The sequence below is a fragment of the Scyliorhinus torazame genome, chromosome 8 (genome assembly GCF_047496885.1).
Source record: "Scyliorhinus torazame isolate Kashiwa2021f chromosome 8, sScyTor2.1, whole genome shotgun sequence".
Classification (NCBI taxonomy): Eukaryota; Metazoa; Chordata; class Chondrichthyes; order Carcharhiniformes; family Scyliorhinidae; genus Scyliorhinus; species Scyliorhinus torazame.
Window position 1 is genome coordinate 122,961,213 of NC_092714.1, and position 27,274 is coordinate 122,988,486.

The 27,274-nt window shown below is 48.6% G+C and overlaps 1 protein-coding gene across 1 annotated transcript in view; it reads left to right on the plus strand.

The window, feature by feature from the left end:
- The first annotated feature begins 191 nt into the window (after positions 1 to 191).
- Positions 192 to 27,274, plus strand: part of LOC140428089 (adhesion G-protein coupled receptor G2-like) — a 138,301-nt gene continuing 111,218 nt past the window's right edge. The window contains exons 1-2 of the mRNA XM_072514136.1: positions 192 to 237; positions 5,272 to 5,319. Coding sequence (XP_072370237.1) covers positions 5,277 to 5,319 — 43 coding nt within the window. The 5' untranslated portion in view covers positions 192 to 237; positions 5,272 to 5,276. The remainder of the gene's footprint in view (positions 238 to 5,271; positions 5,320 to 27,274) is intronic.

Here is a 27,274-nt window from a genome sequence, read left to right on the forward strand (position 1 = left end):
TAGCTTCGCTCCAGAAACTGTTGGATGGAATCGTACAATTTATTAAACTCAATGCAAAAAGTAACATTTTACAATCCAATCCTTCAGTAGTTTACCTGTACCAGAATCTGTGGACAATTTGATAAACAATGCTATAGGCAGACTGAGGTTTGTGATTGACTGATCTGAAATCCTGTACTTTCCTTACAGTAAACAGCACGGTTGTTAATGTGACACCTTCTCCACAGGACACAACAGGTACTGAAAAGGTGCTTTTTGAAAATGTCAGAAATGTAAGAAACCAGTTATTGAAACTGAATATTTAAGAAGCACCAGAAACTGCATTTGTGATTTATTGTAAAACCATCCAAAACAGTAGCACCGTACAAAACAGGAGGAGGTGATTCAGTCCATCCTGCCTCTGCTGGCACTGTGATAGAGTGATTCTGTTAATCCCTCTCTTTCTGCACAGCCCTGGAGTTATCTCCATTTTACATATAACTCACATTCCCTTTAGATATTTACGACTGAATCTTCTTCCATCGCCTGTTGAGGAAGTGCATTCCCAATCATAACAGCTCACTGAGTAAAAGTAACTTCTCATCTTCCCTCTAATTCTTTGCTAATTAACTTAACTCCGTGATGTCTGGTTATTGATCTTTCCGCCAGTAGGAACTGTTGCTCCATATTCACATTGTCAAAACTAATCACAACTTTGAACACTGCTGTTAAACTTCTTCTTCATCCTTTCTGCTGTGAGGAGAACAATCCCAGCATCTCTAGTTTCTCCATGTTTTTTGTGCCAGTCAGGGGTTGTGGGTCAACGCCCCCCATTCCAGGGACCTGTAGCACTATGCTATACTTTTTTGTAATCTCATCTTCGACCAATTAAAATGATTTAAACAACTATAATGCTTGCGTTCCAGCCAAGTTAAGAGAAGCATTTTCACGCGGAGTCAGATACGAAAACTTCAAACTGTTATTTGAAAATTGCCCAATTTTGACATACTTTACCGGTCGTTCTGAAGTCGTCAGGTTTCTTCAGACTTTACATTTTACGATCCGTCATCTGTGCAGATGTTTTGATCAGTGTAGCAGCGTGATTGTTTTCTTGAATGTTCTGAAAGCTATCTTGTCCAATCTAATTGCTTATTATTTTTTAAAATACAAGCCTGGTACCATGTGGTGTTCTTTATGGTTCTGATCCGAGGGTGATTGGCGTAGTGTTCACAAAGACCACAACTAGCTTTTATATTAAACAAAGCTAAAAAATTATTTACACTACTTAATTGGATTCGACACTTACTCCTATACAATAAACAGTTGATAATAAACATACAATTTACACTCATCTACGACTAATCTCTACACTAATACAATAACTATGATCTGCTCTCATTCACACTATCTTTCCTACAGTCTGTCTTCTAACCTTCTCCACAACACTCTCTTCCAGAAGGCTTAGCATCGATGTTTTATAGCGTTCTGCATCTAGCTCCCTCTACTGGTAGATTTGGACATAACATTAACCCTTACAGTTCTGTACATTTATCATAATGTCACAGGCTGCTTTTCCCTTTGAGGGGAGAGCTGACTGGGCGCGTTTTAAGCTGAGGGTCACCACACATCAGGCGAGGAGCAAGGTTGAGAAGCCGAAGCCTTCATGATTAACCTTAGCTGATACAGTAATTCAACCCATGCTCTTGGCATCTCTCCGCATTACGAACCAGTTATGTGGTTAGAAATGCTCACAGCTCCAGGGAGTTCAATCCAACCTGTGGTGTTCTCCCCATGTCTGTGTGGGTTTCCTTCGGGTGCTCCGGTTTCCTCCCACAGTCCAAAGCTGTGCAGGTTAGGTGGATTGGATATTCTAAATTGCCCCTGTTGCGCGCTTCTTTTCCTCTGACTTTTCCTATGGCTAAGACAACCTGTACTTAACTTCGGGCACCCGGCTTAGGTCAGAAAACAGTGGCCGCTGTTTGATTCTGTATCTATCGAATCCGAAGGAGTAACTGCTGCTCAGCTAGGCTCATCCGTCTGGTAGCGGGCGTTGAACTTGTACTTGCTTCTGGTGTTGCTGCAATTGGAGATGGTCGTGGCCAGGGAGCCAGGTCCAAGAGAGGACGAACATATGGCGAACCATTCTTCTTATACTTGGGGGTTTTTGCGCTCTTTTGGTCCTTCAGTTTGGGCCCCAATAATTGGGTGATCCCTGATCACTCTGTTCGATTCCTAACCAATAAGTGGGCGGGGATCTGGATGGCTGGGCATGTCCCAAGCGGTCACTGACCCCGTTCTTGATGCTCCCCTGAACAGGGAGTGGCGCCAAAATGTCTGGGACTGTACCGGTCGCTCCAGTACCAGTCCTTTGTTTTGGTGAAGATGGGCCATCAAATACTAATCGGCCCCATCAAAGTGCTAATTGGTCGGAGTTTCAATACCGTCTGGACTTCTTGCTTGCAAATATACATTTCAGGCTCTGAGCCTGCCTGAGTCTTGGCTTGTCCATTTTACCCGCCAGGCTTTGCGAGTTTCTCTGTACCTAGTTGTAAGTGGCCATCCCAGATGGCTACACTCCGTCCTGTTGATCCTCAAGGCGAAGCGTGAAGGATCACAATATTGGGTATTCTCCTGTTCTCTGAAATGCCGGGTACCCTCAATCAAGGACAGGTTCTACCCTACTCTGTCCTATGGGTCAAAAACATTTACCTAAATTTCTCTAATACAACACATATCTAAAAATTCCTGAGGGGCCATTTAACATTCAATCCTATATTCCATTTTCCCTATAAATAATAAAAAGGGAACATCTAACTATCTCTAACTAGACTACACTCATGCTGCTATTTAACAATCAAAGAACTTATATTACAATACAAAAATCCAATAGCAGCATCACATTTCTTTTTATCACTAACATTCATACACAGAAAAATAAACTTTGTTAACGCAACAGCAACCGCGGAATGTATTAAAGAGAAAGGTTCAGAAAGAGTGTGGGGTTTTCTGGAGTCCGAGGAAAGGGGCTCTAAAGCTGTATATTGGAGGGTGGGAGGCTCTCCTTCTCCATTTCCGCAATCTGATTGTCTGGATGACACTGCACAAGATGGCTATCACTAGTAAGGCTTCCACTGTGTAGGACAGGGAGTACCATTTAACGAGATTCTCACACCATGTGGGGGGTATCGGTGGCTGGGTCGATGTGTTGTGTAGTGTCTGGGCTGGGGGGTGTTGATTTGAGTAGTCGTGTTCGAGGCCTGTGCGGTGAGGGAGGTGGAGATAGGTAACCCGCGCAACTACTGTTCCAGCGACGATCATGACGTAGATCATCAGGGTCATCTTTATCTTGTTCAGGCTTTTCTCCGTCTGTATGTATCTTCGTATCTTCCTAGGGGAACAAGCATAATATCTGTTATTATCTTGTTGCTTAACATCTCGTTTGTCTGTCTGTTTCTCCTTAACGTCAATTTCCCATTAGAATCGTCACCATATGTGACTCCCTCATTTTTTTTTATTTTAACAATCATTTTGGAGACAAGACATCTGGAAAAATTCTGTGTCACAGTGCGAGTACTCTCGCAGCCTGTGTTTGATGGGCTGAGTGGACGGACAATTTCTCCGTCCTCTGCAAACTCATTTTTCCAACCAAGTAAATCTGACATATAAATAATAGGTGGGGGATAGCAACCGAAGGGTCGCCAGAAGTGGGCAAAATGCATTCTTTAAACCACAGGAATGTAAAAGAACAGCAGGGCAAGAATGGGTGGAATCCCCGGGTAGGGCGGTGACCAGTACCGTTACTCCACTACCCGAGCTTGGCTGACCAAATGTATTGGGGGTCCTTAGGCAGGGCGGGGATAAGTGCCGTTACTCCACTGCCTGAGTGACCTTCCAAGAGCGGTAAGAATTTGTAAATATATGGGCTCCAACAAACTTGCTTCTTTAACTGCCATGTGGCATCAGAAGAATAATTATGACTGTATCAAGAAAGTGTCCAAGAGGCCGACACACAAACTTGTACAAGAGAGAACGGGCATCATTTAAAACAAACTAAACAAGAAAAGCGGGCCGGTTCCATCAGAGTACAAGACACCGTAAATCTCAATCGGTTCCTTTCTCTCATCATCTGGACACCTCAAGGTTCCATTCCTAAAAGGGTTTCAAAGGAGTTACCATGGTGGGAGTCAGACTCGGAGTCATCACCATCTCCCGGGTGCCAAACCCACGTGTGGAGTTTGCGTGCTATTGCCGATGTGGGGTCCATTTCGTCATTCCTTGTCAGGCGACAGGAATTATCACGGTGCCATTGTTTCATGTTCCGTAGGGCGGTCTGGGCAAGGCAGGGTGTCACTATCATCGGGTGGTGGGTCAGGTTCCGGTGTGGGCAAATTAATCGTCTCAAAGGGGCTGAACATATCCTGGTCGGTGTCATTGGGGCTGTAGTGACTGGGGCCTGGTCTGTGTGTGCAACGTTCGGGTCTCTCAGGCCTCCTTCTACACCGAAGGAATTCTATCCAACCAACTGAGCTACCCAGCCACTTACCTCTTTATTATTGTGCTGCTGTACGGACAGCCATGCTTGCACTACTTGATTGCCATGTTTCCTATATCATAGCAGTGCTTAAGCTTCAAAAATATTTAATTTGCAGAACGCTGCTTTGAAAGTTTGATATCTGATGTCCTGATATGTCTTGAAAGCATGAAATAATTTTCAATAATCACCTCCAATATCCAAGCTTTAACTGTTCAGCTTGGACTGGTTAATAACTACAACTTACAACTGGATATGTTTGAATCCACGGTTCTGAGCCATTATCCCATATTGGGTATAATTTTCAGGGACAGAGAGCTTGTAGTATCAGAGTGACACCTGCTATAACTCCAGTCCATTTTCTTATCCATTGTCTTTGCGCTGTGTTATAAAATGCCGCCCCAATATGATAGATGGAAAACCACCACATACGAGTGTGAGGTAACTGCTTACAATTTTTTTAAAGACATAGAACTTTTCTGAAAATGATAATGGTTGGGTGGAATTAAATTTAAAACCGGACTTCAAAAAACAAGAAAAATGTCTTTGCTTTACTGGGAATAGATATTTCTTTCAATCACAGCAGACTGTTGGGGAGAAAAGATTGGACCTAATAAACTAATGAATAATTGAACAGTTATCACGTCATCCTTAAATAGAATTTTTGAATATTTTCACCCGTGTCATAATATGTAGAGAATTTACAAAGTACGTTCAAATTTGTTGATTATCAGCTCACAAATCTTGTACTTTCCTTACAGTAAACATGACTATAGTTAACGGGACGTTCTCTCCATGGACGAGGACAGGTATTGGAAACAATTCTCTTAAAATATTGAGAATATAAGAAACCTGATTTTGAGATTGAATATTTAAGAATGAAGTATGAAACATGACAAAAGTGTGTTATTCTATCTAACCTGCATGTTCTCGATCTTTCAAAGAGCTTCGTCCCAGATCCTTGCATTTTGTCTGTATCCCTATAAGATTCTCATCCTCAAGGACCTGTCCAACACTCTTTTCACATTATTTATACAATCAACTACCCCACCATTTTGGGCAAAGTATTCCAGAACTCAACAAATTTCTGAGTGGAAATATTTTTCTGCATCTCCCCTTGCGATCTACTATCAAACTCATTTTTATAAACACAAGTTTTTTCATGTTTTTTTGATGTTGCAGCATCTTTTCCATCAAACACAACAGATAGTGAAAATGTGCTTTCTGAGAATGTGGTGTTTTAAAATAGTTATCGTTTCTAATCAGAGGGAACTGCTGGAATGTTGATTCAGTGTTGTTAATCTTAATTACATGAATTGTGAATCGCCATGCTCTGCTTGGATGCCTCTTATAGACACAACATTAATTTTCTACAATCTCCATCAATAATCAAGGACTTACAGTCAAGCTTGGTGTCACCAAAGAACGATAGATTTACAACCTTGAATGTGCTGGGATCCATGGGCTGGAACCATTATCCACATAATACAATTGGGAGTAATTTTCAGCATCATAAGGGACAGAGAGCTTGTAGTCTCAAAGTGACATCTGTTATATTTCTCAGTTGATTTTCCTATCCACTGACTTTGGCACTCTGATAGGTTAGCCCCATGCAGGGTGCAGATGGATTTAACCAATTGGAATCTCTTTACAAGGACTTCCTTTACCAATATTACCACCTCACCTGTGACAGGTCGTGTTTGAGACATTTGAATTTTGGAAATGATAGGTTACATCAATAAATAAAGTTCATTCTTGGTAATGTGGGGCAGCAAATGTACATGCGATCCTCTCCACAGAAACACCTAGAAAAATCCTGCCTCTCTGTTCACCTGACGTCAGCAGTCTATTAATGTGCACAATGATGTACAGGGAGGAACCGGACAGAGAGAATAATAGTCAATCCAATGGCCTTTGTCAGACACTCCTTAACATTGACACTGCAAACTCAGAGAACCATAAATATTTTTTAATGCCACAAAGAAAATGTAATTTTTGTGCGAACAGCCCACCAGAGAGGATAGCAGTGCCTCAACCTGAGTGTATACTTTGCAGATATGTGTTTACAAGTCGGAGTGGACAGCCATTTCTCTGAACTTTTTCAGTTACATAGTTGACGTCAGGGTCGACGAGTAGGAATTAACAACTTTTAATTTAAGATTAACATTTCTCAAATTCATTCTGTTTAGATCAAATTAAACTCAAAATTGGGGTTTGACAACAAAGAGTTTAAGTCTGACAGCAAATAATTGTGCTTCCAATCAGTACCGAAAACGCAGTAACTTGGCTCCAAAAACTGTTGGAGGGAATCACACAATTTATTAAATTCAATGCAACAAGTAACACCTTCTCCACAGGTCACAGTTGGTACTGAAAATGTGTTCTTTGAAAAACGCAGAAATGTAAGAAACCAGCTGCTGAAATTAAATATTTAAGAAGCATCAGAAACTGCTGTTGTGATTTATCGTAGAACCATCCAAAACTATAGCACCATATAAAACAGGAGACGGTGATTCAATTTATCCTTTCTCTGTAGGCACTGTGATAAAGCGATTCAGTTAATCCCACTATCCCTCTTTTGCAGCATATCCCTGGAGTTATCTCCATTTTACATGTAACTCACATTCCCTTTAGGTAGTTACGACTGAATCTTCTTCCATCGCCTGTTGAGGAAATGTATTCCCAATCATAACAGCTCACTGAGTAAAAGTAATTTCTCATCTTCCCTCTAATTCTTTGCTATTTAACTTAACTCCATGATATCTGGTTACTGATCTTTCTGTTGCTCCATATGCATGTTGTCAAACTAGTCACAACATTGAACACTGCTGTTAAATTTTTTCTTGGTCCTTTCTGCTGTGAGGAGAACAATCCCAGCATCTCTAGTTTCTCCATGTTCTTTGTGCCAGTCAGGGGTTGTGGGTCAACGTCCCCCATTCCAGGGACCTGTTGCACTATGTTATACTTTTTAAAAATCTTATCTTCAGCCAATTCAAATGACTTAAACAAGTCTTGCGTTCTTTAAGAAGAAGCAATATTTTTCTCTGAACGGAAGCATTTTCTAGCATGGAGTCAGATAGGAAAACTTCAAACTGTTGTTTGAAAATTGCCCTGTTTTGACACAGTTTACCAGTTGTTCTGAAATAATCAGGTTTCTTTAGACTTTACATCTTACGATCCGTCATTTGTGCAGATGTTTTGATCAGCGTAGCGGCATGATTGTTTTCTTGAATTTTCTTAAAGCTATCTTGTCTAATCTAATTGCTTATTATTTTTAGAAACACAAACCTGGTACCATGTGGTGTTCTTTGTGGTTCTGATCCAAGGATGGTTGGTGTAGTGTTCAGAAAGACCACAATTAGCTTTTATATTAAACAAAGCTACACATTTATTTACACCACTTAATTGGACTCAACACTTACTCCTATATAATAAACTGTTGATAATAAACATACAATCTACAGCCATCAACTACTAATCCCTACACTAATACAATAACTATGATCTGCTCTCACTCACACTATCTTTCGTACAGGCTGTCTTCTAACCTTCTCCTCAACACTCTCTCCCAGAAGGCTTAGCATCGATGCTTTATAGCATTCTGCATCTAGGAGAAAAGATTGGATCTAATAAACCAATTAATAATTGAACAGTTGTCATATCCCTAAATAGACTTTTTGAATATTTTCACCTGTGTCATAATATGTAAATAATTTACAAAGTATGTTCAAATTTGTTGATTATCAGTTCAAAAATCTTGTACTTTGCTTACAGTACACATGACTATAGTTAACGGGACATTCTCTCCATAGACGAGGATAGGTATTGGAAAATGTTATCTTAAAATATTTGAGAATATAAGAAACCTGATTTTGAGATTGAATATTTAAGAATGAAGAATAAAACGTGACAAAAATGTGCAATTTAATCAACCTGCAAGTTCTGGATATTTGAAAGAGAACTTGTGCTTAGTCCCAGATCCTTGCATTTTGTCTGTATCCCTGTAAGATTCTCATCCTCAAGGACCTGTCCGACTTCCTTTTTATATTATTTATACAATCAGCTTCCCCACCATTTTGGGTAGTGTTCTGGAGCTCAAAAATTTCTGAGTGAAGACATTTTTCTTCATCGCCCCTTGTGATCTAATATCAAACTCATTTTTACAAGCACAAGTTTTTTCAATGTTGCAGCATCTTTTCCATCAACACAACAGATACTGAAAATGTGCTTTCTGAGAATGTGGTGTTTTAAGAGAGTTATCATTACGAATCAGAGGGAACTGTTGGAATGTTGGTCCAGTGATGTTAATTTTAACTACATGAATTGTGAATCGCCATGCTCTGCTTGGATGCCTCTTATAGACACAACATTCATTTTCTATAATCTCCACCAATGATCAGCCGATCATTGAGGGTGCAGAGGAGGTTTACCAGGATGGTGCCTGGTCTGGAGGGTGTTAGCTATGTGGAGAGGCTGAATAGAGGCTGAATAGACTTGGACTGTTTTCATTAGAAAAATGGAGGTTGAGGGGTTACCTGATAGAGGTCTACAAGATTATGAGGGGCATGGATGGAGTGGATGGGCTGGCACTCTTTCCCAGGGTGGAGGGAGTCAGTCACCAGGGGGCATAGGTTTAAGGTCGGTGGGGCAAAGTTTAGAGGAGATGTGCAAGGCAGGTTTTTTTACACAGAGAGTGGCAAGTGCCTGGAACGGGTTGCCAGGGGAGGTTGTGGAAGCAGATACATTAACGCCGTTCAAAAGGCATCTTGACAAACACATGGATAGGATGGGTATAGAGGGATACGGCACAAGGAAGTGCTGAGGGTTTTGGCAGCAGTTAGTATCATGACCGGTACAGGCTTGGAGGGCCGAAGAGCCTGTTCCTGTGCTGTATTGTTCTTTGTTCTTGTGGTCCTCTCTACCGAAGCACTTTGATTGATAAATGTTGTCCCTTCTGCATATCTTCCCTCCACCCCTCCATTATGGTGCACATTAATAATTTTCTCAAAAACAAAAAAAGCGTCATCTGCTTGCAAGCAGCATGTGTTGACACCAGAGGGGGTGAAACCATGCATCACAGTGAGCACATGGTTTGTAGAAGTGTGGAAAGATTTTGTAGAAAGAGCCATCCAATTACACCCACTGCACCATCTGCAAACCCAATCCCCAGCCCAGCGCTTTGCCCTTGCCAATGTATTGTTAAAAGTTGCAATTGAATCTGCATCCAGCACCTCTTCAGAAAGGACATATTCCATCACTGAGTAATAGTTATTTCTCTTCATCATCTTGCTCATTCCTTTGCCAATTACCTTCCAACTATGGGCCAGAATTTTACATTGCACCGGTGGACACACACCTGACCCAGAATCACGCAAAAAGGCCTCAGGCACGTGTTCCGACGCCATCGAGCACTCTTGCAATATAATGGTCGGTGGATTAACATAGAATTTACAGTGCAGAAGGAGGCCATTCGGCCCATCGAGACTGCACCGGCTCTTGGAAAGAGCACCCCACCCAAGGTCAACACCTCCAGCCGATCCCCATAACCCAGCAACCCCACCCAACACTAAAGGCAATTTTGGACACTAAGGGCAATTTATCATGGCCAATCCACCTAACCTGCACATCTTTGGACTGTGGGAGGAAACTGGAGCACCCGGAGGAAACCCACGCACACATGGGGAGAATGTGCAGACTCCGCACAGATAGTGACCCAAGCCGGGAATCGAACCTGGGACCCTGGAGCTGTGAAGCAATTGTGCTATCCACAATGCTACCGTGCTGTCCATAATTGTGCATGAGATGTGCATGAGATTTGGAAGTGTGCCTGCCAACAATTAAGCAGGCAGTTTAGCCCATTAAGGGGCCAACTGAACGCAATTACATGTGGCCCGAATGCTTTCCCTCAGGCCAGGCGGCCTTTATGTTCCAGCTTCAACCTCAATCCAGGATGGGATGAAATGTCCGCGCTGAAATAAAATTCAAAAAGGTGTCTGGGGATTCCAGTTTATGTTTGAATGTGCTGCCTAGACATTCTTTGCTTAACTTTTCCATTGCAATTTATTTTTTACGGAGCTGCAGCTCCCTGAGACAGCTCCACAGCGGCTGTCCCCCTGAAGGAGCACATTAGAAGCCCCAACCAGCAACCTCACTGATCTTAGTACCTGTCCTCTTCATGCCTTCCCCGGCAGTGCTGAGCATTTGCCAGTGTGTGTTTCATGCTGGCTGCCTGTTAATTGGCCAGCCAGTGTGAAATCGCGTTCTGGGGTTGACCGTGACTGGAAGCGTGTTTTGCGCCTGCTTCCCGACCTGCCGAGTGCATGCGCCCGACAGATGAAAAATTTTGGCCATGATCTTTTATTATCGACATTCCTGCCAGTTTCATCTTCCTAAATCTATCAAATCATCCTCTCCCCCTAACTTTCTCTGCTCTAAGGAGACCAATCCTTCTTTCTCCAGTTTTGCCACATCCTTGCTGCCAACCAGAAAGTTGTGGGTTGATGTTCCGTTGCTAACAAAGTCCAGGCATTACCTACATTACTGCAGTGACTAGCCTTCAAAAGTGCTCCATTGGCTGTAATGTTTTCTGTGATGTTATGAACAGTGTTATGTAAGAAAGCAAGTCTTCCTCTTTTCTACTTTGCAACCTTGTTACCTTTTATACAAATGAACCAAGATGCCTGTGACATTTATGGTGAACTTATTACCGGGGTTTCTCAGTACAGTAGTTTAGGAGTGAAGATATTTTATTTTTCATTCATGGGATGAACTGAATTGCCTGTTAGGCCATTTCAGAGGGCACTGTTAGAGCCAAACACGTGGCTGTGAATCTGGTGTCACATGTGGGCCAGACCAGGCAAGGATGGCAAATTCCTTCCCTGAAGGACATTATTGAACCAGATGGGCTTTTCAACAATCGACAATGGTTGCATGGGCATTATTCGACTTTCAATTCCAGATTTTTTTTATTGAAATCAAATTTCACCATTTGCCATGATAGGATTGAAAGCCAGGTCCCCAGAGCATTCCCCTGGGTCTGCGGATTAGTAGTCCAGTGACAATACCACTGCACCACTGCTTCCCTATGCAGAGACCAGTTGAACAGAAAGAAACCTACAACACAGAATGCCATGGCAACTGTGCTGACTCTTCAAACAGCATCGTGGGAATTCTCCGGCTGTTGGGTTCTCTTTTCCCAACGGGAGCACACCCTCGCCCATGGATTTCGCAGTGGCATGGGAAGGCTTCAATGGGAAATCTCATTGACAAGGGTGGCAGTATAGAGTCCTGCTGACAATGAATAACATGGCGTTGAGAAACACACGGCTGATGGATCGAAGAATCCAGCTCCATGTGTGATTAACTCCACGGGGCGAGATTCTCCGTGAATTGGCGCGATGGCCTGAACCCGGCGCCAAAAATGGCGTGAATCACTCCGGCGTTGGGCTCCTCGAAACGTCGCGGATTCTCCGGCCCGGAATGGGCAAACAGCGGCATAACGCCATTCGAAACGGTGCGACCCGTTGCGGATGCGCGCACCGTCAGTGACGCCGCGCGGCGTCGCAGCACAAAAGACGGCCTCCCCCCCATGTCGCAGCACAAACCCCCCCCCCCCCCGGAGACCTGTCAAAATGGCTGCCCGCCATTGGTTCCAGGAGCGGGACACCAAGGCGCTCCTGGACGCAGTGGAGCAGAGGTGGGAGGCCCTGTACCCCGGACACGGCCGCAGGGTCGCACCACGCCTCAGCCGGCGCCTGTGGAGGGACGTGGCAGAGGCCGTCAGCGCCGTTGCCGTGGCAGCAAGGACAGGCACCCAGTGCCACAAGAAGGTCAATGACCTTGTCAGGGCAGCCAGGGCGAGTACCCCCCCCCCCCAACCTGCGATGGGCAGCACAGCCCTAGGTGCAACCGACATGGCTGCACCCACCCATGCAGGCTGCAGTGGCAGGATGGGTTGTGAAACTCTGCCAACATACACACAACCGCTGGTCGGCATGTATATGTCTGCCTAACACTGTTGCCCTTCATCCCTGCCACCCTCCCGCCCCCCACAGGAGAAGCGCGCTCACAACAACCGGGAGCGTGAGAGGACCGGAGGGTGTCTACCCCAACTGCGACCACTCACCATTCATGAGGAGAGGGCCCTGGAACTTGCTGGCGGACCCGAGGACTGGGAGGTTGCGGATGCAGAGGTCGGGGGCGCACCACCAAGTGAGACCCCCCACTGCCTGCCCTGCCCCCCTTTCCCCATTTCCCCATATCTCCCTTCCTACATATCTCCCTTATCCCCAATATCCCCATAACCCCCTTCCCCTATATCCCCCTTCCCCCCTTCCCCATATCCCCCATATCCCCCTTCCCCCATATCCCCCCTTCCCCATATCCCCCATATCCCCTTCCCCCAGATCCCCCATATCCCACTTCCCCCATATCCCCCTTCCCCATATCCCCCTTCCCCCATATCCCCTTCCCCAGATCCCCCATATCCCCCTTCCCCCAGATCCCCATATCCCACTTCCCCCATATCCCACATTTCCCCCATATCCCCCTACCCCCAGATCCCCCCTTCCCCCATATCCCACTTCCCCATATCCCCCATTTGCCCAGATCCCCTTTCCCCCATATCCCACTTCCCCCATATCCCCCATTTCCCCCATATCCCCTTCCCCATCCCCATTTCCACCTTCCCCCATATCCCTCATATCCCCCTTCCCCCATATCCCCCACATCCCCCATAACCCCATATACCCCACATCCGCCATATCCCCCAGATACCCCATTTCCCCCATATCCCCCATATACCCCATATCCCCCATATCTCCCATATCCCCCTTCCCCCATATCACCCTGCCCCCTATCCCCGTCTGCGTGTCTAACCATGCATGCTGTATTGTGTATTGCAGGACCAAACGTTGACCCACCCGTCCCCGTGGATGGCGACCGCCCCCAGGACGATCCAGGGCGGCCACGAGCCAGGGACAGACCCGGCCCATCAGGCATACGTTGTCCCCAGGATGATCCAGGGCGGCCACGAGCCAGGGACAGACCCGGAGCACCAGGGAGACAATGCTTCCATCTCGTGCGAGTGCGACGGCGCCGACGGCCCAGACACAGCGACGATGGGGGCAGCCACAGGAACAGGCCCCTGTCGCAGCCGACCCAGGACACACCTACCCAGGACACACCTACCCAGGACACAGCTACCCAGGACACAGCTACCCAGGACACACCTACCCAGGACACACCTACCCAGGACACACCTACCCAGGACACACCTACCCAGGACACACCCACCCAGGACACTAACGCCCAGGACACTGACGCACTGGACACCGATGCACAGGACACTGATGCACACGACACTCACACAGTGGATGGATGGACAAGAATCACCACTCCAGGGGACCCCGGACTTCGGGTCGGATGAGGAGCACGACACTATGCCACTGCTATCTCCTACACCCTCCACCATCGCAGAGACACTCACCTCGGTTGGGGACGTTAGCAGGAGGCATCTGGGACGCTAACTGGTGCGCACAACACAGCCGGCCCGGTACAGCAGGTGGAGGCAGGAGCAGCCGATGGGCCGGGCGTTCAGAGGGCAGCATGGCACAAGCAACCATCTGCTGCCCAGACGGGTACTGGGTTCCTGGAGTTACCACACCCACCCATAGACCCGATGCAGTCACGGACCAAGGGACGATCGAAGGGGGTGGCGGCCGGCTTGCGGCAGCTACAGACACAGGTCGAGGCGTCCACCCGCGTGCAGGAGGAGGGAGTGGTGCCGGTCATGCGTGCCACCCAGGCCGAAACCGCCCGGGCGGCATCCGCGGTGGAGGCAATGGGTGCGAAGGTGTCAGACATGGGTCGCAGTATGCAAGACCTGGGGTGTTCCGTGCAGGCGGCGTCCATGGCCTAGGACATGGCTGCCCTCTCACAGCCAGCCATGAGCCAGCAGCAGATCACAGAGGCGCTCAACGCCACGGACCAGTCTCAGCAGGCTGTGGCGCTGTCCCAGCAGGCCATAGAGCAGTGCCAGTAGGCAATGGCCAATTCTGCAGGCCGTGGCCCAGTCTCAGCAGGCCATGGCTGAGGGCATTGGCGCCATTGCCCATGTGCTGGCAGGCGTTGCCCAGATATAGACAGGGATGGCCTATTCCCTGAGCTCCATGGCTGCAAAATTGAAGACCCTTGTTGATACCAGGGCGGGCCTCCAGGACTGGCAGCGCCAGATGTTGGGGGAGCGTCGGTTGGTCGGTCCGTTCGGATCCCCGACCCATGTAGAGGCCCGGAGGCCATCAGGCACCCCGAGGGAGGAGGACGTGCTGGGGCCCATTCCGGGTCCCCCTGAGGGGGGGGTCCCGGAGCACCGCGACACCTCGGACTCTCCCCCCCCTCCATCCCAGATGCATCTGATGGGCAACGGGCAGGTCAGGCTGGCAGTTCGCCATCCCAGTCGCTGCAGCTTGGCCCATTTAGGCCGGGCCGCCCCAGGAAACGGCCGCCAAAGGGGTCCCTCAACACAGGGCAGGAATCACAGGAGTCCACCTCCAGTTCTGCTGCACCGTCTAGGGAACCACCTCGACATAGTCATCGGGCCCAAAAGGCCAAAACATTAGACACTGAGTGAGTTGGCACGGGTGCAGGGCACAGATTAGTTATAGGGGCTAGGGCACGTGTATGAACTGTTTGTTATTAAAATCACTTTCACACAAACAGAAGCTGCCTTTGTGCTCTGTCCGATGTGTGCAGGAGTGTGGTGTGAGGTGAGCTCCAGTGGGTGTGTGAGGGGTGATAGAACGTCAGCCTCAGGTGAATGTGCCACCCCTCCCCCTGGGTCACCCTCGCAGACGACGGGACCGTGCGCTGCAGTGTCACGTCCGCATGCAGGGACGGTCCGGGTGGAGGGTGGTACTGTGGCCATGGGTCAGACATTGTCCAACGACGTCGAGCCCAGAGCTCATCGCAGGGCAGATTGTCATCATCCTCCATGGCCTACAATAGACACGCTTCCACCGGCGACCGTGTGAGCCCAGCCCGTTGTGCCGCAGGTGGATGAGCAATGGAGGGGTGGTGTGCATGCGGGTGAGGTGCGGGTGGTTGGTAGGGGGTGGGTGGGGTGAGGGTGGTTGGTGTTGGGTGGGTGGGGTGAAGGTGGTTGGTGTTGGGTTTATGGGGTGAGGGTGGTTGGTGTTGGGTGGATGGGGTGAGGGTGGTTGGTGTGTGGGTGGGATGAGGGTGATTGGTGTTGGGTGGAGGGGTGAGGGTGGTTGGTGTTGGGTGGGTGGGGTGTTGGGTGGGTGGGGTGAGGGTGGTAGACTGGTGCCGTAGTGTGCAGTCTGTGCCCATACTCGGCGATTCCCACGCCCCCCCTAGTCCGTGAACCGGGCGACTATCAGCCTGCCCCGTGCCCGCTGGCCCAGCCGGTAACGGTGGGCAGCCTCCTGTCCATGTCCAGCCCATCTGTCCTGACCATTGCCCTCATCCTCCTCATCTGGGAGGTCTGCGCCTCGTCTTGTTGCTCCTCCCTTCCCCCTCCTCTGCCTGCAGCACATTCCCCCTCTGCTGGACTATATTGTGCAGGACGCAGCAGACCACAACGATGCGGCCGACCCTATCTGACGGGTACTGGAGGCCCCTCCAGAGTGGTCCAGGTACCTGAAGTGCATCTTCAGCAGCCCAAAGCACTACTCTATCACACCCCTGGTCACTGTATGGTCATTGTTGTAGCGGTTCTCCACATCAGTCTGTGGCCTCCGTAGAGACGGCATCAGCCACGACCGCACCGGGTAACCCCTGTCGCCCAGCAACCAGCCACTCAGCTGGGGGGGGGGGGGGGGGGGGGGGGGGGGGGGCGTCCCTCGAACATGGTGGGGATGAAAGATTGTGCCAATACGAATGAGTCAGGTACACTGCCGGGGTACCGGGCGTAGACGTGCAGGATCCTCATGCGGTGGTCACAGGTCACCTGCACATTCATGGAATAGGTCCCTTCTTATTCGTGAACATGGCCCTGTGATCCGCAGGTGGCCGCACGGCCCCCTGGATCATGGGCATCCTGGCCACGGCAGCGAAGCCCGCTGCCCGGGCATCCTGGCTGGCCCGGTGCACAGGGAACTGGATGCCACGGTCCGCAATGGCATATAGGGCGTCTGTCACTGCACGGATGCACCGGTGCACCGATGCCTGCGAGAAGCCAGACAAGTCCCCACTCGGCACCTGGAATGACGCCATGGTATAGAAGTTCAAGGCCACCATAACCTTCACGGCCACGGGGAGAGGGTGTCATCCCCCAGTGCCACGCGCTGCAGGGTGTGCCATCAGGTGGCATATGTGTGCCACGGTTTCCCGACTCATTCGGAGTCTCCTCCTGCATGCCCGATCCGTGAGGTGCTGGTACGACGAGCGGGGCCGGTACACACGGGGCCTCATCGGGCGTCTCCGTTGCCGTGGCACCACCACTACAAGCTCCTCCTCCTCCTCGTCCAGTTATGCGGGCGGCCCTCCAGCCTGGGCGGCTGCCACCTGCCTCCCTGCGGCACGCTCCTTTGCGGCAGCCCCCGCTGCCTCCCTGGCACGCTCCTGCTCCAGCTCCCCCAGGGCAACATGCAGAAGTGTGGCTCCCGCCACGGCAGCCAACATCGCTGGGTGATGACAAAACATAACGGCCTGCACGCGGTGGGGGGTGGGGGGATAGACGACATGTCATCATTGCCCATACACCCTCCCAGCCAGGTGCCATGGGCTGCATGGTCGCGACTGTTGCCAGCACAATCTGATAAGGTCCACAAAACCTAGCTTTTAAAGGTTCACCTACCACTGGTAACAACACCAAAACTTTACCCCCACTGGCAAAACTACAAACTTTGGATTTCTTGTCCTCTACTCGTTTCATCACATTTTGTGCAACTTTCAAATGTTGTCTAGCCAATTCACCTGCTCTATTTAATCGTTCCCAAAACTTTGACACGTAATCCAATAATGTAATTTCCGATTTCTCATCCACCAATTTTTCCTTAATCAATTTAAGTGGTCCTCTTACCTCATGACCAAAAATTAGTTCAAAAGGACTGAATTTGGTTGACTCATTTGGTGCATCCCTAATTGCAAACAATACGAATGTAATTCCTTTATCCCAATCCTCTGGATAATCTTGACAATAAGCCCTCAACATTGTCTTTAATGTCTGATGCCATCTTTCTAACGCTCCCTGCGATTCTGGATGGTACACAGTTGATTTAAATTATTTTATTCCTAAGCTATCCATAACTTCTTTGAATAACCTTGAGGTAAAATTCGATCCTTGATCCGATTGTATTTCTGTGGGTAGTCCATATCTGGTAAAGAATTCAAGTAACTCCTCCACAATCTTTTTCGCTGGAATATTATGTACTGGAATGGCCTCTGGAAAACTACTAGACACATCCATTATCGTCAAAAGATATTGATTCCCACTTTTTGTTTTAGGAAGCTGTCCTATGCAATCAATTAGGGCCCTTGTAAAAGGTTCCTCAAATGCTGGGATGGGTATTAAGGGTGCTGGTTTTATCACTGCTTGAGGTTTCCCTATCACTTGACATGTGTTACATGATTGACAAAATTTAACTACATCTTTATGTGGTCCAGGCCAATAAAAATGTTTTTGTATTTTAGCTTGAGTTTTCCTTATTCTCAAATGACCTCCCACTGGTACCTCATGTGCAACTCGCAACACCTCCTTTCTATACCCTACCGGCAATACTACTTGATGAACTTCTGCACACTTTTCATCCGCCTGCATATGTAAAGGTCTCCATTTTCTCATCAAGACATCACTTTTATGGTAATAACACTCTGATATACACTCAGATTCCTCTTCCATATATGCTTTCTGATACATCTGTTTTATTTCTACATCTTTCTGTTGGAACTCCGCCAATTTTCCTGAACTAAAAATATCCACCTCATCCTCCACCTGTTCTTGTTCTTTTTCAACCATCTGATCAAAAATCGTTTCTGATAATTGCACTTCCACTTCATCTTCACTCTTTCATTTCTCCTCTTGTCTTAACCTGTGACATTGCGACCTTGTTACTACACAATCCGGAAAAATCCCAGGATATTCGTCCTTCAACACTTCAGTTGTCTGATTTTCCACTGGCTTATCAACCACAGTAGGCATCACTCCCACCTGCGATCCAGCTACATCATTACCCAAGATAAACTGTATTCCTAGACAAGATAGTTTCCATATAACTCCCACTACCACTTCACCACTCTTCACTGGACTTTCCAACCTTCCTTTATATAATGGAACGCTACTCCTCTCACCCTGAATTCCACATATCACCACCTTTTCTGGCAACATTCTTCCCAACCAACATAACTCCTCATCTCTTACTATTAAAGATTGACTAGCTCCCGCATCTCTTAAAATTGTGACTTCTTTACCTGCTCCTTCTGATACACATGAGTAAACTTTACCCACACAAGTAAATTCTTTAAAGAGATCTGGCACCTTCTTATCAATCACCTCTTGAACAGCCTGTACAATCTTTTGCACCTCCTTCATTTCATTTGGGCTTTCCTTTACCACTTCAACAAACCCCACTGTCTCATCCTGTTTCACCACATCAGCCTTCCCAGTGCTTTTCTTCAACCACCAACACTGTGACTTTACATGGCCTAGTTTATTGCAGTGAAAACATTTGAAACTTTTCATTTCTTTTCCAACCTCCTGGATTTCTTTTTTAATCTGAGGTACACTCTCCTTATTATCTCCCATCGGATCACCTTTACCTTTACCACTTGAGTGTTTCTCATGTCCCCAGTTTCTATCCCTCACAGGCTGAAACTGATGTCACAAACCAAACTTTGATTTATGAACTAATTCATAATCATCTGCCATTTCTGCTGCTAACTTCGCAGGTTTAACCCTCTCCTCTTCCACATGAGTTCTCACTACATCAGGAATTGAATTTTTAAACTCCTCCAAAAGTATAATTTCTCTGAGAGCTTCATATGTTTGGTCTATTTTCAAAGCCCTGACCCACCTATCAAAATTACTCTTTTTGATCCTTTCAAACTGCATGTATGTTTGACCAAATTCTTTCCTTAAATTTCTAAACCTTTGTCTGGAGGCTTCAGGCACGACTTCATATGCACCTAAGATGGATTTTTTCACCTCCTCATACGTCCCAGATACCTCCAATGATAGTGATTCAAACACTTCACTGGCCCTACCTACCAGCTTTGTTTGAATCAGTAATACCCATATGTCCTGTAGCCATTTAATTTGTTTAGCTACCTTCCCAAAGAAATGAAAAAGGCTTCTACTTCCTTCTCATCAAATCTTGGCAATGTTTGGACATATTTAAATAGATCCCCACCAAACCTTTGACTATGATGCTCTTTCTCACTGTCCTCATCACTATCATCCAACTGTATGTTTCCCTTTACGTCTGCCAATTTTATCTGACTGTCATGTTTCAAGGCCATTTTCTGAAGTTCAAACTAACTCTCTTTATCTTTTTCCCTGATCTGTATCTCCCTTTCTCTTTCTTTTTGTTCTGCTCGGACTATTCTTTCTTTTCTCCTTTCTTGTCTCTCCTTTTCTTTTTCCTCTCTCTCTCTTTCGTATTCAAGCTGCTTTAATTCTTTCTCATGTTCCATTTGTAACTGAATTTTTGCCATTTTCAATGAGTCAAACTGTATCTCAGGCAACTTTAAATGCTCAGCCACCGCCATAATTACCTCACCTTTTCCCATTTTGTCAGGTAATGTTAACTGCAATGTTTTTGCCAAATCTAACAGTGTGCTTTTAGCCTCTGTCCGTAAGGTACTGCGTGTGACCGTCTCCACCCGCAAAAACTTCAGAGCCTCTGAAAGAGCCATTGTCCACAACACACTCCCGGCTGTTGGGATTCTCTTTTCCCAACGGGAGCGCACCCTCGCCCATGGATTTCGCAGTGGCATGGGATGGCTTCAATGGGAAATCTCATTGACAAGTGTGGCAGTATAGAATCCTGGTGACAAGGAGTAACACGGTGTTGAGAAACACACGGCTGATGGATCGAAGAATCGAGCTCCATGTGTGTTTAACTCCACATTTCTGCTTCATGTCAGTAACCATTGAAGTTCCTCAGCCTCAAGTGTCTGTCCATCGCGCTTTCAAACTTGTTTTGGAGAGAGCTTCAACCACTTTTCAGATAGAGCGTTCCAGATCCTTACAAACCTGTGAACGAAGAAATTTCTCCTCATCTTCCCTTGCACAATCTTTTGAGGAACCGTGATTTTAAATGTTCCAGCAACTTCTCCATTAACCGCAATCAGGAGATGAAAATGTGTTTCCTGAGAACGTGGTGGTTTAGGTTTAATATTTATAAAATGGTGGGACATAGAATCCCTACAGTGCAGTAATTTGGCCCAATTGAGTCTGCACCGACCCTCTGAAAGGGCACCCTACCTAGGCTTACCGCCTGCCCTACCTGCATAACATCATCTGACCTGCACAACTTTGGGCACTAAGGGGCGATATTAATATGGCCAATACACCTAACTTGCACATCTCTGGACTGTGGGAGAAAGCCGGAGCATCCAGAAGAAACCCATGCAGTCACGGGGAGAACTTGCAAACTCCACACAACCAGTCACCCCAGGCTGGAATTGAACCCGGATCTCTGGCACTGTGAGGCAGTAGCGCTAACCACTGTGCCACCGTGCTGTCCCACAAATTTACATTTCAAATTTCTATTCCACAAATTTACATTTGAGGGAATATCCTCAAATAATTAGTAAAGTTAGACTTGATTAACTTTAAAAAATCTATGCTGGGTCTACTTGATTAACCCATCCTTTTCAAAATTAAGGTTTATTTTGTCCATTATAATATTTTCCAATAACTTCCCAGCCACAAATATTGGACCAACTGGCCTGCAGTTTCCTGGTTTATCCCTCTCCTATTTCCTGCCAGTATGTCGACACTACTCTTCTCTCCAGTAATGTTGAAATATTGAGACTTTTGTCTTTGTTTATTTCAGCAACATAGAATGTCTTTCATTCATGTTAATCTTTTTAGTAGGTCTTCGTTATTACTCTCCTGTCCATAACTTCACTTTTCTTTTTTCTTCGAGTGTGACCGTTACATATCTGCTTCCTTTGTGAAGGCAGATGCAAAGTTCTCATTAATGCTTCTAGCCTTGCCCTCGACATGAGCATTTCCCTTTGGGTCTTTGAATCATTTTTTTGGTTCGGGTTCAATTCAACATCACCTGCTAATGATTGCTGATAACCTCTCGGTGCTTTCCATAGTAACTATTTCAATTCTCTGCTGTGCTTTCCATAATCTTCCTGATTCACAGAATTCACAGAATTGTTACGCCGCAGAAGAATGCCATTTGGCCCTTTCTGTGCACCAAATGAGCACCATCCCCTGTCTTTTCAAACATTGTTTCTATTCAAGTAATTATCTCATACTCTCTTGCATGCCTCAATTGAACCTACCTCCATCACACGTCCAGGCAGAGTGTTACAGACCCGAACCACTCACTGTGAAAAAAGCTTTTTCTAAATCTTGCTCCTAACAGCTGTTATAAACTTCCTTTTTCTGTTTTTATCTTAAATGTTATTCTCTTCATGATATAGTGCATAGTATCTGGATTATCGACTGTTGCCCTTTGAGGGAATATGGCTAGTTGATACCTGAACTATCTCTTCTCTGAAAACCTTCCATTGCTCTGTTACCTGTCCCCCCCGCAATTCTGTGTTCCAATGTACCTTTGTGAGGTCCCTTTTCAATTCACAGAAATGAGCTGGATTCATTGTTTTAGGGCCCGATGGTTGCTGGAGGAGTGAGGTTGTGCATCCATTGGAGTGGGGGGGGGTGGGGGGGGGGGGAAGGCCAGAGACTGTGGAGGGGGATGGTGCCAGTGAGGGAGGAGTGCCCTGATGCCGGTAGGGGGGTATTGAGTCACCCGGATGCTTGCATCGTGTGGGGGAGGGATGCCCTAATCTTTGCATCGTGGGGCGGGTGGTTGCCCTTCTGCATGTGGGGGCTGGGGAATTTCTCCCTTGTCCAACAGGGTTCCCAATCTCCATGTAGGAGGGCTGCCTGATCTTCATGGGGATGAGGCACGATCAATTTGACTAAAGACGAAAGTTGAATCCAAACTGAGGCGTTATTGCTATCAGATGTGTGGCCTCCCACAACAGCTGGCGAAATGGCTGCGAGCAGGAGGACACGCATATTTATACCCCGCCTCCTGGGCGGAGCCAGCAGGCAGGGGCCCAGGCGAACCTGTAGTACAGGTTCTACCGTACATCCTCTAGGTACAACAGTGGTTTACCACATTCACCCCCTGTTAAAATTGAGTCCAGCGGGGGTGGCGGATAACTATATACAATAATGATTTTAATATTTACAAAGCAAAACAAATGTCCATTGACGTCCGGTGGACTGGTCAGAGGTTCAGCCGGTAGCCTTGATGTCCTTTGGGAGCGACGAAGTGGTGACGGCGATGTTGGTGCTGACCTGGTCGAAGGTGATTCCGGGAGCGTGCCGAAATCCTCTTCATCGATGAGCGTGGGCAGGGGGGTCGAACGGACGGTCCCGGGGTGGGTGGTATTGGAAGTGACGGGAGATGGGAGGATGGCGCCGGGGGCGACGGGGGTGGTGTTGTGGTGGAACCTGCTGGTGCCAGGTCCCTGAGGGAGACAGTATCCTGGCGGCTGTCGGGGAATGCCACAAAGGAGTACTGGGGGTTTGCGTGGAGCAAGTGTACCCTCTCCACTAGTGGGTCCGCCTTGTGGAGTTGGGCATGTTTACGGAGAAGCACGGTTCCCGGAGCTGTGAGCCAAGTCGGGAGCGACACCCCAGATGTGGACTTCCTGGGGAAGGAAAAAAAAGACGTTCACGCGGTGTATTGTTAGTGACAGTGCAGATTAATGAGCGAATGGAATGTAGGTCATCAGGGAGGACCTCTTGCCAGCGGGAGGCCGGGAGGTTTCTGGACCGTAGGGCCAGCTGGACGGCCCTCCATACCGTTCCCATTCTCCCTTTCTACCTGTCCATTTCCCCGGGAGTTGTAGCTTGTCGTTCTGCTGGAGGCGACACCCCTGCTGAGCAGGAACTGACGTAGCTCATCACTCATGAATGAGGATCCCCTGTCACTGTGGATGTTATCGGGGAAAGCGAACAGAGTGTAGATCGAATTTAGGGCTTTAATGACGGTGGCAGACGTCATGTCGGGGCATGGGATGGCGAAGGGGAACCGGGAGTATTCATCGATCACACTGAGGAAATATGTGTGATGATCGGTGGAGGGGAGGGGGCCTTTGAGGTCCACGCTGAGGCATTCAAAGGAGCGGGAGGCCTTCGCCAGGCGTGCACGGTCCGGCCGGTAGAAGTGCAGCTTGCACTCCGCACAGACTTGGCAGTCCCTGGTGATTGTCCTTACTTCCTCGACGGAGTAGGGAAAATTTCATGCCTTAATTAAGTGGTACAACCGTGTGACTCCTGGGTGACAAAGGCTGTCGTGCAGGGTCCGGAGTCGGTCTACCTGTGCGGTGGCACATGTACCTTGGGATAGGGCGTCTGGGGGCTCATTGAGTTTGCCAGCGCGATACATAATCTCGTAATTATGGGTGGAGAACCCGATTCTCCACCGCAAGATTTTATCATTTTTGATCTTGCCCCGCTGTGTGTTGTTGAACATAAAGGCTACCGACCGTTGGTCAGTGAGGAGAGTGAATCTCCTGCTGGCCAGGTAATGCCTCCAATGCCGCACAGCTTCAACGATAGCTTGGACCTCTTTTTCAACGGATGAGTGCCGAATTTCAGAGGCATGAAGGGTGCGGGAAAAGAATGCCACGGGTCTGCCTGCCTGATTGAGGGTGGAGGCAAGGGCGATGCCTGATGCGTCGCTTTCTACTTGGAAGGGCAGTGTTTCATCTACAGTGTGCATTGCGGCTTTGGCAATGTCAGCCCTGATCCGGGCGAAGGCCTGTTGGGCCTTGGCCGTCAGGGGAAAGTGGGTGGGCTGTATGAGTGGGCGGGCCTTGTCCGCATAGTTTGGGACCCACTGAGCGTAATATGAAAACAACCCCAGGCAGCGTTTGAGGGCCTTGGGGCAGTGGGGGAGGGGGAGCCCCATGAGGGGGCGCATGCGGTCGGGACCGAGCCCCAGAACTCCGTTCTGGACCACATAGCCGAGGATGGCTAAGCGGTTCGTGCTGAACACGCACTTCTCCTTGTTGTAAGTGAGGTTTAGGAGAGTAGGGGTGAGGAGAAATTTAGCGAGGTTGGCGTCGTGGTCCTGCTGATCATGGCCGCAGATGGTGACATTGTCTAGGTACGGAAATGTGGCCCGCAAACCGTACCGGTTGACTATTCAGTCCATCTCCCTTTGGAAGACCGAGACCCCGTTAATGACGCCGAAGGGGACCCTAAGGAAGTGGCATAGGCGGCCTCGAAGGCGGTGTATGGACGGACTGATTTACGGATGGGGAGCTGGTGGGAGGCGGATTTCAGGTCTACCTTTGAGAAGACGCGGTACTGTGCAATCTGATTGACCATATCAGATATGCGTGGGAGGGGGTATGCGTCGAGCTGCGTGTACAGATTGATGGTCTGACTGTAGTCCACGACCATTCTGTGTTTCTCCCCAGTTTTCATCACTACCACTTGAGCTCTCCAGGGGCTGTTGCTGGCCTCGATGATGCCTTCCCGAAGCAGCTGCTGGACTTCGGACCTGATGAAGGTCTTGTCCTGGGTGCTGTGCCGCCTGCTTCTGGTGGCGATGGGTTTGCAATCTGGAGTTAGATTGGCAAAGAAGGAAGGTGGTTCGACCTTTAGGGTCGCGAGGCTGCACACAGTAAGGGGTGGTAAGGGTCCGCCGAATTTCAGGGTTAGGCTCTGGAGGTTACACTGGAAATCCAGACCGAGGATTAGTGCAGCGCAGAGGTTAGGGAGAACATAGAGGCGGAAGCCGTGGAATTGGACCGTGAGCGTGACCTTACAGTACCCCCGGATCGCTACGCAATGGGATCTGGAGGCCAGGGAGATTTTTTGATTGGCGGGGTGTATCGTGAGGGAGCAGCGCCTTACCGTATCCGGGTGTATGAAGCTTTCAGTGCTCCTCCGGAGTCCAGCAGGGAAGAGGTTACATGGCCGTCGACTTTCACGCTGGTGGATGTGTTGGTCAGGTTATGCGGGCGAGACTGGTCGGTTGACATGGAGGCGGGTCTTGGTGGGTAGTCGGTAATGGGGCAGTCGTTGAGTTCAGGTCCTGGAATGCTGGTGGTGCCCATGTGCTGAGGGGTAGACAATATGCCGCCGCCCGAAGATCCTGCGGGTTACAAAATGGCGGCGCCCATGGAACGCACGTGTTGCGCGGAGGGGAAGATGGCGGCGCCCACTGGTTGCACGTGGTCTGGGGGGAGGAGGAGATGGCGGCGCCCATTGTTCGTGACTGGGGGGAGTGGGGGCGATCGCGGCTACTAAGCGGGCCTGGCACACCGCGGAGAAGTGGCCCTTCTTCCCGCAGGCTTTACAAAGGGCAGCGCGGGCTGGGCAGCATTGGCTGGGGTGCTTTTGCTGGCCGCAAAAATAGCATCAGGGCCCCCCGGGGTTTGCTGACTGGCGTGTAGTGCAGGCGTATTGGGTGGGCAGTGCCCCCGCTGGGGCAGCTGTCTGTGGGGTCTACGAAGCATAGGAGGGGTGGGCCGCGCGGTTGGGGGCAGAGGACTGGACGTTGCGCAGGGCGACCGTCATGGAGAGCGCTAACGTTTTAGTCTTTGCGAGGTCGCGCGTGGCCCCTTCTAGGAGCCGCTGCCGTATGATATCTGACCCAATTCCAGTCACAAAGGCGTCCCGCATAAGGATGTCTGAGTGTTCCTTGGCTGCAACGTCCTGGCAGTCACAGTCCCGGACTAGTGGGATTAGGGCCCTCCAAAAGTCTTCAATGGACTCACCAGGGAGTTGAGAGCGTGTGGTGAGCGTGTGCCTGGCGAAGAGCGTGTTTGTCTTCTGCTCGTAGTTGTCCTTGAGTTGAGTCATGGCTTCGTTGTAGTTCGGCGCATCCTGGATTAGTGGGAAGACTTTGGAGCTCAGCCTGGAATATATGATCTGAATCTTCTGAGCCTCCGGAACAGGGGTTGGTGCCGCGTTGATATACGCTTCAAAGCAAGCTAGCCAGTGCTAGAAGTCCTTTCTGGCGTCGCTTGAGTTCGGATCCAGCTGCAGGCGATCCGGTTTAATACGGAGGTCCATCCTTCGAAACTGATAGCAATAAATTGAGGCACGGTCAATTTGACTAAAGACGAAAGTTGAATCCAAACTGAGGCTTTATTGCTATCAGATGTGTGGCCTCCCACAGCAGCTGGCGAAATGGCTGCGAGCAGGAGGACACGCATATTTATACCCCGCCTCCTGGGCAGAGCCAGCAGGCAGGGGCCCAGGCGAACCTGTAGTGCAGGTTCTACAGTACATCCGCTAATATAGGTACAACAGTGGTTTACCACAGGAGGGAGGGGGTCTGATCTACTTGGGGGGGGGGCGGTTTCCAATCTCCATTTTGCTTGGGGGGATCCCGACCTCCATGGGAGATTCCGGATCTCTTCGGGGTGGAGGGTCCTGATCTCCTTTGAAGGTGATCACGATCTCCTTGCGGGAGGTTGGGGGGGGGGGGGGGCGGTGGGGGAGGTTGCGGTTTGAGTTCCTGATCTCAGTAAGGGGGTAGTCCTGACTACATGGGGGGGTACCTGTTTTCAGTAAGGGGGGTGATCCTG